Source organism: Coregonus lavaretus (genome assembly GCF_964263955.1).
Source record: "Coregonus lavaretus genome assembly, chromosome: 34".
Taxonomy (NCBI): Eukaryota; Metazoa; Chordata; class Actinopteri; order Salmoniformes; family Salmonidae; genus Coregonus; species Coregonus lavaretus.
This window is the reverse complement of record NC_140021.1, coordinates 12274691-12293364: the sequence shown is the minus strand read 5'-3', so window position 1 is coordinate 12293364 and position 18674 is coordinate 12274691. Positions and strand designations below refer to the sequence as shown.

At 47.1% G+C, this 18674-nt stretch overlaps 1 protein-coding gene across 1 annotated transcript; it reads right to left on the bottom strand.

Moving 5' to 3' along the window:
- Positions 1-640: 640 nt before the first annotated feature.
- LOC311109330 (uncharacterized protein) lies at positions 641-18456 on the bottom strand. Its single transcript, XM_084152177.1, has 11 exons — positions 18308-18456; positions 17778-17827; positions 16934-17635; positions 15081-16496; positions 10703-10872; positions 10433-10541; positions 10235-10301; positions 9993-10126; positions 3597-3711; positions 3349-3463; positions 641-2946 (listed from the first exon to the last, which is right to left on the bottom strand). The coding sequence occupies exons 2-11, from the start codon at positions 17816-17818 to the stop codon at positions 2933-2935; spliced, it is 2883 nt and encodes a 960-aa protein (XP_084008303.1). The 5' UTR covers positions 17819-17827; positions 18308-18456; the 3' UTR covers positions 641-2932.
- Positions 18457-18674: the final 218 nt, after the last annotated feature.

Below are 18674 nucleotides of genomic sequence, written 5' to 3'. Positions count from 1 at the left end.
CGTCTTGTCTAACCAAGCTGCGGGATCACAGGCTTTGGCATACCAGTGGTGTCAAACTCATTCCATGGAGTGTCTGCTGTTTAGGTCTTAAATGAAAGGAAAAAAACTAGACACCCAGGTGAGGGGAGTTCCTTACAAATCAGTGACCTTAATTCAAGGGAGGAGCGAAAACCCGCCGACACTCGGCCCTCTGTGGAACAAGTTTGACACATGGCATAGAAGTTGAAGACTAGGTGGAGCAATCACCATGTTTCTCACAGCTCTCCAGTTCTTTCAGATTGGATTAGTGTGGGTTAAGGGCCTTCAGACTGTTCTTTGGGAGGACAACAGAACACCGGTGGACCATACAGACATTACTGAGGACATTAATAATGATGCTGCTGATCAGTGGGATTTACCTTATCATGAGGGGGTTTTGGACTGCTCTCACTCTCTGCCTTATGAAGGATGGTGGTGTTGCTATGACATTTCTGTATTTTAATGCAGTCAGAGGGCATTCATAACCTGCTATAACCAGTCATAAGCTCTTATAACTCCTCAGTGTAGATCCTGGTTTGTGTGGGAGTCAGTATCTTGTCCATTTGTATTGCAACTCTGACATAACTGAGCAGCTGAAAAGAAAGACTTGAAACAACAGAAATTGATTAAAAAGTCAAGATGTTTTTATTATGTAAAAAATCATGGTACTGTGGTGTAAAGTAATTTTTTATGGACTTTGTATTTCTAGCTACATTTGAAATAAATGCACTGTGCGTTTCACTGTGATCATCTGACTGGATTCTCTGCCAGATCCCATATCACCTCTGCTTGCTCTTGTGGGGTTAAAGGTTAAGGCCTGCCTGTGTTTCTGCTAAGCACTATCGCAACTTGATATCCACCTGCACAGCTGGGCATCCTCCTCCCCAGTCAGCTCTGGTTAGTCCAGCGGGGCATTAATCCACCGGTCAGTCTCCACTGACCATAGAACAGCAGTCTGACCTATCCATCTGGCAGGGGCATTACCTCTGACCGTAGAATAATCCTGTCCAGCCCCGTTTACCTAAACAAAGACTGGCCTAGGTGTAAGTAGGCACCTGTTAAATATCAGCAAGGATCACCTCTGTACCCGACCTTAAGCGCTCACACACAGGTGTGTACAGGTAATGACCAAATTGGCTGTACTCATTTAAGATGCATTATTACTACTACACTCAAAGGGACTTTTACTACCCAACACCAATACGCTTGCCAACATGGTATTTGAAGTAATCTCTTATTTGATATTTGATTTTTTTCTTCGGTAAGCAATGCATACAGCCAACGAAAAGCAGCGTTCACTTACTCAAAATATACTTCATGAATGAAAGGACAAATGAATGAATTAGGTGGCTCCTCACTAACAGGATGCTCCCCTTCTGGCTCAGGGTCCTCCCCCCCCCTGCATTATGACATCACTTCCCCTCAATTAAATATCAGTCGGCCATCTTACTTCCCCACAACACTACTCTGTCAGGAGTAGCTACACTGCATGGACTTTACATTGACCGTGTGGTACAGCGACGTCAACCCTGTTCTGTTGGCCAATGTCAGTACAGGTGTAGGTCAGGTAATGGAATTGAAAAGGTGGCGCTACCAGGTAATCAAGCAGCAGAAAATAAGAGATGCCGGTTCTGTCTAGGTGTGTTATAATATACACTACATGACCAAAAGTATGTGGACACCTGCTCGTCGAACATCTCATTCCAAAATCATGGCCATTAATATAGAATTGGTCCTCCCTTTGCTGCTATAACAGCCTCCACTCTTCTGGGAAGGCTTTCCACTAGATGTTGGAAAATTGCTGCGGGGACTTGCTTCCATTCAGCCACAACAGCATTAGTGAGGTCGGGCACAGATGTTGGGCAATTAGGCCTGGCTGGCAGTCGGCGTTCCAATTCATCCCAAAGGTGTTCGATGGGGTTGAGGCCAGGGCTCTGTGCAGGCCAGTCAAGTTCTTGCACACCGATCTTGACAAACCATTTCTGTATGGACCTCACTTTGTGCAGGTAAGGGCCTTCCCCAAACTGTTGCCACAAAGTTGGAAGCACAGAATCGTCTGCTGTAATATTAAGATTTCTCTTCACTGGAACTAAGGGGCCTAGCCGAACCATGAAAAACAGCCCCAGACCATTATTCCTCTTCCACCAAAGTATACAGTTGGCAGTATGCATTGGGCCAGGTAGCGTTCTCCTGGCATCCGCCAAACAAAGATTTGTCCATCGGACTGCCAGATGATGAAGCTTGATTCATCACTCCAGAGAACGCGTTTCCACTGCTCCAGAGTCCAATGGCAGCGGGCTTTGCACCACTCCAGTCAACGCTTGGCATTGATCTTAGGTGATCTTAGGCTTGTGTGCGGCTGCTCGGCCATGGAAACCCATTTCATGAAGCTCCCGACAAATAGATATTGTGCTGACGTTGCTTCCAGAGGCAGTTTGGAACTCGGTAGAGTGTTGCAACCGAGGACAGACGTTTTTTACGCGTTACGCGCTTCAGCACTCGGCGGTCCCGTTCTGTGAGCTTGTGTGGCCTACCACTTCGCTGCTGAGCCATTGTTGTTCCTAGACGTTTACACTTCACAATAACAGCACGTACAGTTGACCGGGGCAGCTCTAGCAGGGCATACATTTGACTAACTAACTTGTTGGAAAGGTGGCATTCTATGCCACATTGAAAGTCACTGAGCTCTTCAGTAAGGCCATTCTACTGCCAATATTTGTCTATGGAGATTGCATGGCTGTGTGCTCAACTGTTATACACCTGTCAGCAACGGGTGTGGCTGAAATAGCTGAATCCACTAATTTGAAGGGGTGTCCACATACTTTTGAATATTCAGTGTATAGAGCTGGCCCGGTCACTCCTCTGAGCTTAACAGCTAACCTCACATAACCCCTGGCTCCATCCAAGAGTCCATTCACCAGTTGGCACCTGAGAGAGAGGGAGCGAGAAAGAGAGAGAGAAATGAATATAGGCGTTAAGTTAAAAAAACAGGTCTGCTATGGTTGTAATGGTCCCATTAGTGGACAAGATGATTGGCTAAATGAAAGGAGAGAGGATTTGATTGGCTCAGGGTCAGACATTGAGATCTAGGAACCAGATGGACAGACTGACTAACTAATGTAACCAGACAGGAAGGTAAACAGAGTCAAGACCCTGTCGTAGGAATTACATAGTCAATCAATCAACCAATCAGTGATTGAGGTCACTGAACATGGTTGGGAAGTTCTGCTTCTCTGAACAGGTCTGTGTGTTACAACAGTGGACTTTCTAACTTCTGTGTCCTGGTTTATATTCACTATATATTTATCATGTTTTGGGGTGCTAACTGACCGTTAATACTGCGGTTCTGTTGTTTCATTGGTCCAGGATGGTTGCCGGGGCAATTAGGAGGCCGGTTGTTCCTCAGCTGGCCGCCCATGTTTTGTCTAACCATGCCTCCTCTCCTCTGACCCCCCGAGAGAGCGCGCGAGAGAGAGAAAGTTAGAAGCCTGAGAGATATTCAGAGAAATCTACAGATAGTTTCCACTGTTTTACCTACACCCCTACTAAATATGAACACATGCACACACAGTTCTCACCATCTCTCCAGGCCACCTCCCTCCTCTCTGTGGTAGGCCTGGCCAGCCTGAAGAGAAGCCCTCCTCTTCCTCCTGAACCTCCTCTTCCTCACTACCATACTCTTCGTGATGGTCACTGAGACAGAGAGTGAGAGAGAGAATGATGAGACAGTGAATGATGAGACAGTGAAGTGTAAAAATGCAAAATGCACCCTTCCTCTACATCAAATCAAATGTATTGGTCACATACACATGGTTAGCAGATGTTATTGCGAGTGTAGTGAAATGCTTGTGCTTCTAGTTCCGACAGTGCAGCAATATCTAGCAAGTAATATCTAACAGTTCCACAACAAAAACCTAATACAAAAATATAAGTAAAGGAATGGAATATGAATATATAAATATATGGATGAGCATTGTCATTGTCAGAGCGGCATAGGCTAAGATTTTACATTTACATTTTAGTCATTTAGCAGACGCTCTTATCCAGAGCGACTTACAGTTAATGCATACATTATTTTTTTATTTTTTTCATACTGGCCCCCCGATGCAATAGATAGTATAGAATATAGTATACAGTATATACATATGAGATGGGTAATGCAAGATATGTAAACATTATTAAAGTGGCATTATTAAAGTGACTAGTGTTCCATTTATTAAAGTGGCCAGTGATTTTCAAGTCTGTATGTAGGCAGTATTTTTTATGTATTTGTAGATAATGTCTACCGCCAGAATGAAAGCACTACATATGAAAGAAACTATTTTGTTGTTTAAAAAAAGGACTCGTCAAAACCAATATGTCTATGGTCAATACACTGGGTGGAAGAAAGACAGTCTGATGGCCTTGAGAAATAAGCTGTTTTTCAGTCTCTCGGTCCCAGCTTTGATGCACCTGTACTGACCTCGCCTTCTGCATGATAGCGGGGTGAACAGGCAGTGGCTCGGGTGGTAGTTGTCCTTGATTATCTTTTTGGCCTTCCTGTGATATCGGGTGCTGTAGGTGTCTTGGAGGGCAGGTAGTTTGCCCCCGGTGATGCGTTGTGCAGACCGCACCACCCTCTGGAGAGCCCTGCGGTTGTGGGCGGTGCAGTTGCCGTACCAGGCGGTGATACAGCCCGACAGGATGCTCTCAATTGTGCATCTGTAAAAGTTTGTGAGGGTTTTAGGTGACAGGCCAAATTTCTTCAGCCTCCTGAGGTTGAAGAGACGCTGTTGCACCTTCTTCACCACACTGTCTGTGTGGGTGGACCATTTCAGTTTGTCAGTGATAGGTATGCCGAGGAACTTAAAACTTTCTCCACTGCTGTCCCGCCGATGTGGATAGGGGGGTACTCCCTCTGCTGTTTCCTGAAGTCCACGATCATCTCCTATTGTTTTTTTGACATTGAGTGAGAGGTTATTTTCCTGACACCACACTCCGAGAGCCCTCACCTCCTCCCTGTAGGCCGTCTCATCGTTGTTGGTAGTCAAGCCTACTACTGTTGTGTCGTCTGCAAACTTGATGATTGAGTTGGAGGCTTGCATGGCTACGCAGTAATGGGTGAACAGGGAGTACAGGAGGGGGCTGAGCACACACCCTTGTGGGGCTGCAGTGTTGAGGATCAGCAAGTGGAGGTGTTGTTTCCTACCTTCACCACCTGGGGGCGGCCCGTCAGGAAGTTCAGGACCCAATTGCACAGGGCGGGGTTGAGACCCAGGGCCTCAAGCTTGATGATGAGCTTGGAAGGTACTATGGTGTTGAATGCTGAGCTATAGTCAATGAACAGCATTCTTACATAGGTATTCCTCTTGTCCAGATGGGATAGGGCAGTGTGATGGCGATTGCATCATCTGTGGACCTATTGGGGCGGTATGCAAATTTAAGTGGGTCTAGAGTGACAGGTAAGGTGGAGGTGATATGATCCTTGACTAGTCTCTCAAAGCACTTCATGATGAAGTGAGTGCTACAGGGCGATAGTCATTTAGTTCAGTTACCTTGCAGTCTTGGGTACAGGAACAATGGTGGACATCTTGAAGCATGTGGGGACAGCAGACTGGGATAGGGAGAGATTGCATATGTCCGTAAACACACCAGCCAGCTGGTCAGCACATGCTCTGAGGACGTGGCTAGGAATGTCGTCTGTGCCGGCAGCCTTGCGAGGGCTAGCATGTTTAAATGTCTTACTCACGTCGGCCACGGAGAAGGAGAGCCCACAGTCCTTAGTAGCTGGCTGCGTCAGTGGCACTGTCAAAGCGGGCATAGAACTTGTTTAGCTTGTCTGGCAGCAAGACGTCGGTGTCCGCGGCGTGGCTGGTTTTTCTTTTGTAGTTCGTAATTCTTTGTAAACCCTGCCACATACGTCTCGTGTCTAAGCCGTTGAATTGTGACTCCACTTTGTATCGATTTTGACGTTTTGCCTGTTTGATTGTCTTGCGGAGGGAACGACCACTCTGTTTGTATTCTGCCATATTCCCAGTCACCTTGCCATGGTTAAATGCAGTGGTTCGTGCTTTCAGTTTTTCACGAATGCTGCCATCTATCCACGGTTTCTGGTTGAGGTAGGTTTTAATAGTCACAGTGGGTACGGCGTCTCCTATACACTTCCTTATAAACCCACTCACCGAATCAGCGTATACATCTATATACAGTGGGGAAAAAAAGTATTTAGTCAGCCACCAATTGTGCAAGTTCTCCCACTTAAAAAGATGAGAGGCCTGTAATTTTCATCATAGGTACACGTCAACTATGACAGACAAATTGAGGAAAAAAAATCCAGAAAATCACATTGTAGGATTTTTAATGAATTTATTTGCAAATTATGGTGGAAAATAAGTATTTGGTCACCTACAAACAAGCAAGATTTCTGGCTCTCACAGACCTGTAACTTCTTCTTTAAGAGGCTCCTCTGTCCTCCACTCGTTACCTGTATTAATGGGACCTGTTTGAACTTGTTATCAGTATAAAAGACACCTGTCCACAACCTCAAACAGTCACACTCCAAACTCCACTATGGCCAAGACCAAAGAGCTGTCAAAGGACACCAGAAACAAAATTGTAGACCTGCACCAGGCTGGGAAGACTGAATCTGCAATAGGTAAGCAGCTTGGTTTGAAGAACTCAACTGTGGGAGCAATTATTAGGAAATGGAAGACATACAAGACCACTGATAATCTCCCTCGATCTGGGGCTCCACGCAAGATCTCACCCCGTGGGGTCAAAATGATCACAAGAACGGTGAGCAAAAATCCCAGAACCACACGGGGGGACCTAGTGAATGACCTGCAGAGAGCTGGTTCAAAGTAACAAAGCCTACCATCAGTAACACACTACGCCGCCAGGGACTCAAATCCTGCAGTGCCAGACGTGTCCCCCTGCTTAAGCCAGTACATGTCCAGGCCCGTCTGAAGTTTGCTAGAGTGCATTTGGATGATCCAGAAGAGGATTGGGAGAATGTCATATGGTCAGATGAAACCAAAATAGAACTTTTTGGTAAAAACTCAACTCGTCGTGTTTGGAGGACAAAGAATGCTGAGTTGCATCCAAAGAACACCATACCTACTGTGAAGCATGGGGGTGGAAACATCATGCTTTGGGGCTGTTTTTCTGCAAAGGGACCAGGACGACTGATCCGTGTAAAGGAAAGAATGAATGGGGCCATGTATCGTGAGATTTTGAGTGAAAACCTCCTTCCATCAGCAAGGGCATTGAAGATGAAACGTGGCTGGGTCTTTCAGCATGACAATGATCCCAAACACACCGCCCGGGCAACGAAGTAGTGGCTTCGTAAGAAGCATTTCAAGGTCCTGGAGTGGCCTAGCCAGTCTCCAGATCTCAACCCCATAGAAAATCTTTGGAGGGAGTTGAAAGTCCGTGTTGCCCAGCGACAGCCCCAAAACATCACTGCTCTAGAGGAGATCTGCATGGAGGAATGGGCCAAAATACCAGCAACAGTGTGTGAAAACCTTGTGAAGACTTACAGAAAACGTTTGACCTGTGTCATTGCCAACAAAGGGTATATAACAAAGTATTGAGAAACTTTTGTTATTGACTAAATACTTATTTTCCACCATAATTTGCAAATAAATTCATTAAAAATCCTACAATGTGATTTTCTGGTTGACGTGTACCTATGATGAAACCTATGATGAAAATTACAGGCCTCTCATCTTTTTAAGTGGGAGAACTTGCACAATTGGTGGCTGACTAAATACTTTTTTTCCCCACTGTAATTCTCAGAGGCTACCCGGAACGTATCCCAGTCCGCGTGATCAAAACAATCTTGAAGCGTGGATTCCAATTGGTCAGACCAGCGTTGAATAGTCCTAAGCGCGGGTGCTTCCTGTTTGAGTTTCTGCCTATAGGAAGGGAGGAGCAAAATGGAGTCGTGGTAAGATTTGCCAAAAGGAGCGTGGGGGAGGACCTTGTATGCAATTAGTATAACAATGATCCAGCGTTTTTCCAGCGCGAGTGCTGCAGTCAAGTGGAGCAGTGGTCTAAGGCACTGCATCGCAGTGCTAGCTGTGCCACTAGAGATCCTGGTTTGAATCCAGGCTCTGTCGTAGCCGGCCGCGACCAGGAGACCCATGGGGCGGCGCACAATTGGCCCAGCGTCGTCCAGGGTAGGAGAGGGAATGGCCGGCAGGGATGTAGCTCAGCTGGTAGAGCATGGCGTTTGCAACGCCAGGGTTGTGGGTTCGATTCCCACGGGGGGCCAGTATGAAAAAATGTAATATAAAATAATGTATGCACTAACTAACTGTAAGTCGCTCTGGATAAGAGCGTCTGCTAAATTACTAAAATGTAAAAAAATTAAATGTAATATGCTGATAGAATTTAGGTAGCCTTTTTCTCAAATTTGCTTTGTTAAAATCCCCAGCTACAATAAATGCAGCCTCAGGACATATGGTTTCCAGTTTGCATAAAGTCCAGTGAAGTTCCTTGAGGGCCGTCGTGGTATCGGCTTGAGGGGGGATATACACGGCTGTAACAATAACCGAAGAGAATTCTCTTGGGAGATAATACGGTCGGCATTTGATTGTGAGGAATTCTAGGTCGGGTGAACAAAATGACTTGAGTTCCTGTGTGTTGTTACAATTACACCATGAGTTGTTAGTCATGAAACATACCCCCCCACCCTTCTTCCCGGAGAGATGTTTATTCCTGTCGGCGCGATGTACTGAGAACCCAGATGGCTGCATGGACGGGGACAGTATATCCCGAGAGAGCCACGTTTCCGTCAAACTTAGTATGTTACAATCCCTGATATCTCTGGAAAGCAACCCTTGCCCTGATCTCGTCCACATTGGTCTGGAAATGGACTGGACATTAGCGAGTAATATACTCAGAAGCGATGAGTGGTGTGCGTGTCTCCTAAGTCTGACTAGGAGACCGCTCCGGCTCCCTCTCCTCCAGCGGCGTTGTTTTGGGTCGGCCTCTGGAATCAGTTCAAATGCCCTGGGTGGTGCGAACAAAGCATCCGCTTCGGGAAAGTCGTATTCCTGGTCGTAGTGCTCGTAAGTTGACACTGCTCTGTTATCCAATAGTTCTTCCCGGCTGTATGTATTAACACTTAAGATTTTCTGGGCTAACAATGTAAGAAATAATACATCAAAAAACAAAATACTGCAAAGTTTCCTAAGGACTAGAAGCGAGGCAGCCCTCTCTGTCGGTGCCATCTTTAGTGAGGTAATCACTGATCTGACAGATTGGGTGAACACAAGGATCCATAGATCAGCGATAATTCCAAGAAAGGCAACTGTAGACATGCCGTCCCCAATGAATGATGCAATTAGTGACAATTCAAACTAGAATATACTGATAGTAACAAAACATGTGCCCGTTAGAGAGCCACCGCGTGGTCGACATTAATGTTCTTGCATATGTTGAGTGTTGACAGTGTTTGCAACCTGTGTGACTGATTTATATGCATTTGTGCGCCAGACCACGCCCACGTGAATGTTTATTGGTCATGTTGTTTTAGGTACTAGTCTGGAAAATATTGCGTTGAGAGACATTTGTCCATAGATGCCACAGTGTATCAAGTTTCATGCAGATCGGTCATTTGGTGTCAGAGTAGCGTTGAAGTGTTTTTCACAAAATTCTAAATGGTGGAAAATCCATCATGGCAAACTTGTTCCTTGTAAGGAGAGGGACTTATGTACCGAATTGTATGACTTTAGGTCAAACGGAGTGAGGGGCGTGACCTTTCAAAGTTTGCATTTTTTAATCGCTTGTTATAGTGCCCCCATTTGGCCAGTCAGTGTAATTTTGTAAATGCCGGATCTATATGGCAAGACGCATCATTCACTCAAGTGTCGTCAGAATCGGGCCAGTGCCGTCTGAGAAATCGCGTGACGAACGTACGAGTGTACTAAGGGACAGAGACAGATCCACAGTCCATCATGGCTTCACTGTGTTGTAGTGTGTTGTAGTACCTCCCGGCAGCCAGGGGGCACTGTGAGAGCCTGCCTCCAGGGATGGTGACCTTCACCCCCTCCAGCCTCTCCAGTCTCCTCCTCTCCAGGTCATGTCTCAGGTCTCCTGGGTCACTCACCACCTGCTGCTGCCTCTGTTCACACACACACACACAACAATCAATACATCCATCAGCCAATCAATCCATCCATCTATCCATCGACATTATCAATCATTCACCATTTAAAAACATGCATTCTACCTGCATGCGGCCAACTTTGGAGAAGAGAGGTTCCATATCAGGCTCTGACAGACTCATGTTGAACCGCCTAGAGAGGAGAAGAGAAGGAAAAAGGAATAAAATATAGCTACAGTTTATAAACAGCACATTGAAGGCTTAAACATAAAACCATGCCTCTTAAGTCTCATCACCGTAGTACCCAGGCGTGTGTGTGTGTACCTGTTCAGAGTAGGCCTCTCTTCCTCCTGCTCCTCCTCAGGCAGACCTCCATCTTGGGCACCACAGAAACGCTCAGTCAGCGTTACACCATCACCCCTAAAGTAATGCTCTGGAGAGAGGGGGTGAGAGAGATAAATATCTATAGGTTCTGTCTAAATGTGTGTGAAGGCGTGTCTATGGGCTGTGCATGCGTGTGTGTGTGTACAAGTGACTGTGTGTGCGTGCCCATCTTCGAGTTGTGTGTAGTATTTCTGCGTTTCGTGTCCTAACCTTTCACCTGGTGCACCAGGGTGATGATCTCCTGGGCAAAAGTCCCAGAGTGCATTGTGGACTCCCGGTACGTCCCAGAATGCTCTAGCATGGGTAGGAAGTCGAGGCGCCTGCGGCCCACGTTGACCAGATCCAACGACAGCTGGCGGTCTGAAGAGTAGCACAGCTGGCTGTAGAGGAGAGAGAGATGAGCAATGGAGAGGAAGAAAGCGGAGTGCCTTTACCCTCTCGGATCAGGGCTGAATACCAGGGCTTAACTGTGTTGGATAATCAAGGCTAATTAATAATAGTACTAACAGCTTCTAATGTAGAGTGTACTGCTGTAGCTGGTTACTGTAGAGTGTACTGCTATAGCTGGGTAATGTAGAGTGTACTGCTGTAGCTGGTTACTGTAGAGTGTGCTGCTGTAGCTGGTTACTGTAGAGTGTGCTGCTGTAGCTGGTTACTGTAGAGTGTGCTGCTGTAGCTGGTTACTGTAGAGTGTACTGCTGTAGCTGGTTACTGTAGAGTGTGCTGCTGTAGCTGGTTACTGTAGAGTGTGCTGCTGTAGCTGGTTACTGTAGAGTGTGCTGCTGTAGCTGGTTACTGTAGAGTGTGCTGCTGTAGCTGGTTACTGTAGAGTGTACTACTGATTTAAGTAAAAACTGTAGTTTGGGGCAGCAGTCATTTTTTTAAATTCAATTTGTTGAAGGGAGTTAAGTGGTTTTCTGCTGGATCTCTTCTGTAAATAAAATTTAGCTTAACATTTTACTGAACAACCTTACCTTGACCAAAGTATCTGTAAAACACACTATACTTACCTTTACATTTGAAAGCAAAAATGACTGATTAAATATACCATCTACAAGAGCTGTTGGTTTGAATTATTTGCAAAAAGGCACTTAAGACCAAATAAGGCCTGTAGGAGTTTGAAACGCAACAGGAAGAGAGTGAGACATTTCTCGTCCCCAGGGATGTATTAGTGAAACGCTGAATGCTAGTTGAGATAATGGGCGGTAACGTAAATGCTTATGCTAACAAAGCGTATGTGGCGTAGAAGGTGTGTAATCGCACTGCAGAAAATAAAAAAGGTGTGAACAGCGTTTAACCTCCACTACATCCCTGACCACTTCCTGTGCCAGTGTGAGGTCATGTAAAGGACACTGGCATGGGTCAAAGGTGAAAGGTCATGCTTCTTTCAATTTTTTTCACTCTGCATTTCTCGTCAATCAACTTCTGGATGTCAGTGATCCACTTCCTGTGGTAAAAAGGTCAGCAGTGTGGTTCTTATCCTTGATTGGTCTAAAATTGGACAGTGTGGCTCGTTCTTGAATGGTCCAAAGTAGACAGTGTGGTTCTTGTCTGTGATTGGTCCAATGTGGACAGTATGGTCTCTTAAAGGAGTCGTTATCCTTGTGAGCAGGTTGCATCTTGAGTATGTAGTGTAGACTGCGAAGGGCAGATCCCATCAGTATAGGAGACCTTATTACTAAGGGGTTTTTGAGCGCAATACTCAGTGTTTTCATAAGGATTCATCCACACTGAACTACTTTAGTTCTTATTTTTCTCCAAGTGTTGATTCTGGGGCCTTTTCACTAGGCTGAGTCCAGTTTCTCTGTCAGGAATACCTTAGTCCTCACTGGGTTGGGTTTCCCCTTGCTGTCGTAGTACTTTGACAGAGCTCCGTTTCCCTGGTGCAAAACGGATGACAGTTCATCAATAGTCATATGGTTCTGAGAGCCTCTTGGAGAAGAGACGTTCTTAGAGCTTGATGATTCTTCCTGCCTGAGAAGTCCATGAGTATCAGGGTCAATAGTGGTGGTACAGTTAGTGGAATAGCTTCTAAGAGTCAAACCAAAAGCTTTATTTTCACGTGTTAAGTCCCAAAGTCGTTTTCACTCTTTTCAACATGGTGGTTATCGGCAGACATTCATCAACCACTGCTTTTCTGACTGGACATCATCCTGATATTCTCCAGACCTTCACATTGCCTTCTGCTCCTCTCCACTCTTGCTTGTGTCTACTAGTTGGTCACCCAAGCCTTCATTTCATGCAGAAGGTTGATTACTGTTGATGTGTTTAATGACTGTGCTTCTCCATCCAATGACTTGGATTCTCCCTGGTCTGTTCACATCCATATGACTTAAGCTGTAGCATCCAGTCTTTACTTGTAGTCATGCATCAAGCGGTGACCTCTGGTCTGGTAGAGCTCAAAGCGAGTTGTAATATGAACCTGTAGCGTTCGGTTGCTTTCAGGGCAACATCGTTACTTTGGGTTGTCCTTCAGAGGTGAGATCAACTCAGTGCTGTGCTTTCAATTTATGCTGTCAATTTCTTTGAGTCAACAGTTTTGTTGAAAGGAGAGCAGGTTGAAACACACTGTGGTCAAAAAAGCCATGTGTATCAGAGGCCAGGCATCTGAGTATCTGTGGTGTAAATGTTGAGGAAATTTTGGATCCATTTTGGCCTCAGAATTAAAGGTTTTGTGATGCAGTGGTTACATCGAGTCCGAGTCTATTATTAGGATAACCGTTTCTCGAAAATCCTTTAGGCTTTGAGACTCAAGAGCATCATTGTTGATGACGGTGAGCAATACCACGCTTGAGATCGCTAAAGGTCTTTGGAAAGCTTCACAGTGGGAATGAGTCCATCTCGCATAAAGCACTTTGGATGAAGAATGAAAATTGTCCTAGTATTTTTTGTGTGTCTTTGACAGATAAAGTATAAAGATCCTCTAGGACAGTGTTTCCCAACCCTGGTCCTCGAGAACCCCCAACAGTACACATTTTCGTTGTAACCCAGACAAACACACCTCATTCAACTCATTGAGGGATTGATGATTAGTTGACAAGTTGAATCGGATGTGCTTGTCCAGGGCTACAATAAAAATGTGTACTGTTGGGGGTACTGGAGGACCAGGGTTGGGAAACACTGCTCTAGGAGTCTGCAGAATACTATACACAGTCAATGACGGAAAGAACATGTTGACTTACCTTTAAACATTGATCTGAATGAAAGACAGTCTTGATTAGAGCTGGTGTTTTGGTGTATGTATCATCTTGCAGAGTATGGTAAGGGGAATTGCCTGGCTCAGTGACTAGCACTAAAACACTTTGCTTCTGAAATAAGTCCTTTCACAAGGGTCTTTCTCTGATTAGCTGATCAAGAGCTGATCATTCCAAGTTTTTCTCAAGGCATTGAAAACAACATGGTGGTTCCAAACGGATGTTCCTGAAGTTCAGGGCACTTTCCCCGCCCAAATCGTCTTCAGTTAGCCCCAGACCAAGACACAGATCCAGCCATGCAGTGGCTCAGTGACTGACATCTTATCAGGCTCACCAACTCCATATGTATATTAGGGCAATCCTTCACCATACCAGGGAGACGCTTCTGCAGTTAGTGCTCAGTTTGGTTAGCACCAAGACTTTTCCATTTTGTCCAGTAATGGGTTCTGGCTTTTCCTCAGACTCAGGTCAATCAGCTGTAGAGTGAGTAGCAGAACGGTCTTCTCCACTCTTCATCCAGTCTTTACCTCCCAGAGGTCCTTCAGCACGTTACACCATGCAGGCTCCTTGCTCTGTATAATTCCCTTGTGCTTGTTAAAATAATTTCAGTTGTGTAGGATGAGATGGGTCTGATGACGGTAAATCTTTGCAAACACACAGCTGGTGTCTCTTCACACATCAGCTGGTTGGTCTCTTGGTTGTCAGGGCTGCTCTTAGGGAAGTTGCAACCACTCCCTTTGTGAGTTGCCAATCCTGTTGGGATGTTCATTTGGATGAAAGAGAGAATTCTGAAGAACTGATGAGGCAAACCTCTGCCCTGAGCAGATGAGGGTTAGAAGTAGAACTACAGATCCATTAGGTTACTCAGATGATAGGTAGCCTTCTACTCAGAAGCTGCCGTTCTTCTGTGGTATCTCTGTTCTCTATTGTTGTGAAGCTGGTCTGACATGTTCTGCTTCTCTGGATGAGTAAGAAACACATTTTTTAGGAGATCCCGACATGCTTGCTCTGAGTTGCTGTTAAGAATTGATTCCACCTTCATATAATGCGTTTGAGAATGTGAAGGACAATAATATAAAATGGCCACTGCTGAAAGAAGGCTTTGGCCATTCTCCATGTTTATCACTGTGTGATGCCCCACACCATGAAGGATTAGTTTGACCTAGGTATAGAAATTGCATCCCACCACAAATTCTCAGCATGTAGAATACTTGCTTTGTAGAATCCTTGCTTTGTAGAATCGAGAAATCAGTTTGACGAATCTTTCCTCTTCTAGCTTTCCTCCTCTCAGGGCTTCTGACTATACATGTCTTCCTGCAGTCGAAAGCGAGCGCTAAAAAGAAGCATGAACTTTCACCCTTGACCCCTAAACGTTGCTGTCCGAAACACCTTACCTATTCTGGCCCATGGTGCGCTTCATGTCCACTTTGATGGTGAGTGTCTCCTCCTTGCCGGCGCCTATGCGAGGCATTGCCATGTCGTTCTGATGCTGGTTCCAGTTGGGATTGAGATCTCTAAGCTGAGGTTTCCTGGGTCCCATCCTGCCCCGTGCTGGCGGCCGGCCTCCTCGCGGCCCTGGTCCCCGGTCCTGCTCCATGTCGCGCTCCTCTGCCCAGCCGGGCTCCTCCATTCTGGGCTCCATGTCCCAGTTGCCTCCTCTGGGTTGGTACCGCTGGTGCTCCGGAAGGGAGTGCTGGGTGTTGGCATCCCGGGGTCCGTACCCCTGCTGTCCCTGGAGGAGAGGTTGGTTCCTGGAGGGCCCCATCTGTCTCTTGCCACCCCGGGCTGGGACCCCCCTCGCCCCACAGAATGCACTGTTTCTGGCCTTGGGATCTGTGGGACTACCTCTATCCTGGAAGCCTATGGGGATGGCGCTCCCCTGACGGTTAGGGCTTCTTCTGGACTCATGTATAGTCCCTCTGCTCTCGTTGTGTGTAGGCCCTCTCCTCCCTTGATGGACAGGGCCCCTCCTCTCTTCATGGACAGGGCCCCTCCTCTCCTCATGGACAGGGCCCCTCCTCTCTTCATGGACAGGGCCCCTCCTCTCTTCATGGACAGGGCCCCTCCTCTCCTCATGGACAGGGCCCCTCCTCTCCGCATGGACAGGGCCCCTCTCCTCATGGACAGGGCCCCTCTCCTCATGGACAGGGCCCCTCCTCTCCGCATGGACAGGGCCCCTCCTCTCCGCATGGACAGGGCCCCTCCTCTCCGCATGGACAGGGCCCCTCCTCTCCGCATGGACAGGGCCCCTCCTCTCCGCATGGACAGGGCCCCTCCTCTCCGCATGGACAGGGCCCCTCCTCTCCTCATGGACAGGGCCCCTCCTCTCCTCATGGACAGGGCCCCTCCTCTCCTCATGGACAGGGCCCCTCCTCTCCTCATGGACAGGGCCCCTCCTCTCCTCATGGACAGGGCCCCTCCTCTCCTCATGGACAGGGCCCCTCCTCTCCTCATGGACAGGGCCCCTCCTCTCCTCATGTGCAGGCCGGCCCCTGGACTCCTCTCTGGTATTGGATCTGCTGCCTGACTTCCTGAACCGCTCCTCAGAGGCTCCGACCCGGTTATGATGGTGACCGAATCGGTCGTGGCTGTGGCTCCGGTTGCGGTCGGGGCCCTTGTGGTTGTAGTACGGTTCTGGCTCCCCGCTGTTCATTATACCATGGTCATGCTCCACGATGAGGGTTCCAGGCCCCTGGCCATCATGGCCCCCTGAGGGGCCACTGCGCCCCAGTGGCCTTCCTCCGTCGTACCCTTCCCGGGGCCTCTCCAACGAGGGGCGGCGCTCCCTAAACTCTGTCTCCCTCCTGTACCTGTGTCGACATAAAGAGCAGGTGACATGGTTCAGCACTAACAGATGACATACAATCATGCTGACTACACCTAACAGTTAGATTAATTTGTAATGTAGCATTTGATTTATTTAGGAAAACATGTAGAATATGAATTAAATGTATTCACAGGCTCGCACAGCCTCTCTAGATTGCAGCGGGTAATAATAGTAAAGTTTTCAACTATATCATAAGTCATGTCATGCACTTAACTGGTTCTCAGGGATCACAGAGACATGTGATGCATTTTAAGCCATGCAATTAAATCTACAACTACTATACCGTCACACTATTACACAAGGGACACAGTAGCAGAGTGAAGTTTGCACTTAGAAAAAACAGGAAGCTGGGTTCTCCTCTCCAATTTTCTTCTCTGGCTTTTGGTCATAAAACTCCAGCGGAACACTGCTCAAATTTACCCAGGATTCACCGCTTCAACAGTTTCCCTCCGGTTCCGGTCAGAGATGGTGCTCCGCTCTCTTTGCATGTCGTCTTTCCTCCTGTCTCTATAGGAACCGGAAAAATCTCCACCCCCACCCCTCCTCTCCCACTTCCCCCCACCCTGAACCCTCTCCCTGGGGCTGCGGTCCCTGGACCTCCCATGGCTTTGGTCCCTCTCTTCTCTCTGGTGGTGGCTAGGACTGTAGTGAGGGTGCTGCGGGGCCAGTGATGGCAGCCTCTCTCTGGGTAGCCTCTGCGGGGAGTGGGGCGGCCTCTCTCCTTCGCATCTCTGGAATTCTTCTTTCACTCGTCCTCTGTCACCCCCTCCTCCATCATGGGGGGAGAGCCTCCTGCGCTCGGCGTAGCCCAGCTCGTGAGGGGGCGGTGGGGTCCTGCGATGGTGGAAGTCCTCTGGGGGGAGGTGGTGGTCAGGCCTGTGGAGACCTGGAGAAAGAGGTCTTCTGTGGCCCTCTGGGCAAAGGTTCCCTCTAGGCATAGGTCTTCTGTGGCCATCTGGGTGGATCTCGTCCATGAAGCGGACCCACTGGTCCTCGTGAGGATCCCCAGGGCTGCGGTTCTCCTCCCAGGGCAGCCTGCCCAGGTCAGCCAGAACCTGCTGGGGGTCGAAGTCTGGGTCATCCCAGGGGAACCTCCGGCCATCCTGCCTCCGTGGACTGCCTCTGTAATAACACAAAAAATAATACATTTGAATTGTAAAGCACCTTTCATACAGTGTGCCGAGTTGAGCCAACATTGTGAAGGAAACGTATTGACCCACACACTGGACTAGCAGGTAAAATGAACAGTGTGCAAGGTATTCACCTGTGAGAATTGTGGGGCGATCGTGACCGTGGCCTTGACATTCTCTTCACCTTGAGAGATCAGTGGACAGAGAGAAATAGTATGAATGAGTAACATACTAAGATACTGAAATGACCACCACAAACCGTTCCCTAGCCGTGGCACCATACAACAAGCATCAACATCAGATGTTTACATTTTGGCAGATAATACCACTCTGGTTATGAGCTGCCACTTAATTCCCACGTTGTTTAACTTAGGAAACAAAGGGTTTGAAATGTACAACAGCTTAACACTGAATCAACTAAAGCCATGTTACTAGGCTAGCTATCTAGGCCAGGCTAAAAACCAACTTGCCACGAAGAAAACAGGGGACGATGAGGGCAGCTCAAAATGACATTTTTACAGTGTAGTTGTTTTCAGCAGATTGACACACATAAATAAACATCTGAATGGTTAATGTTGGCCTATGCTGTCGTTGTAGCCAACTAGCTAGCTAACTAAGCTAGCATAGCTAATATTGCAATGTAGCTAGCTAGCATGGCACTTACCCAATTGCACGTTTCTATCGAAACTACAGGATACGAACACCAAAACACCAGTCTCGTACACACAATTGTATTATACAACTACACTACTAGCTAGTGCCTGAGTAATCTCTACTGATGTTACGTTTGATACCGGAACACCGATCTGTGCGTCGAAATCGCTAAGCCACAGATAGAACAATGAGACAGATATTTCACCGGATGTATAAATGTGAAGCATCCGCTTGGCGTTTCCACTCACGACAGGCTGTTGTCTGTCTTAGTGTAGTTGTAAAAATCTTTGTCTAAGCATTGTACTGATGCGTGTGTTTCTTCTTCTTCTTCTTCTTCTGTCTTCTTTCTTCTTCTTCGATGGGGTTTAACGGCAATT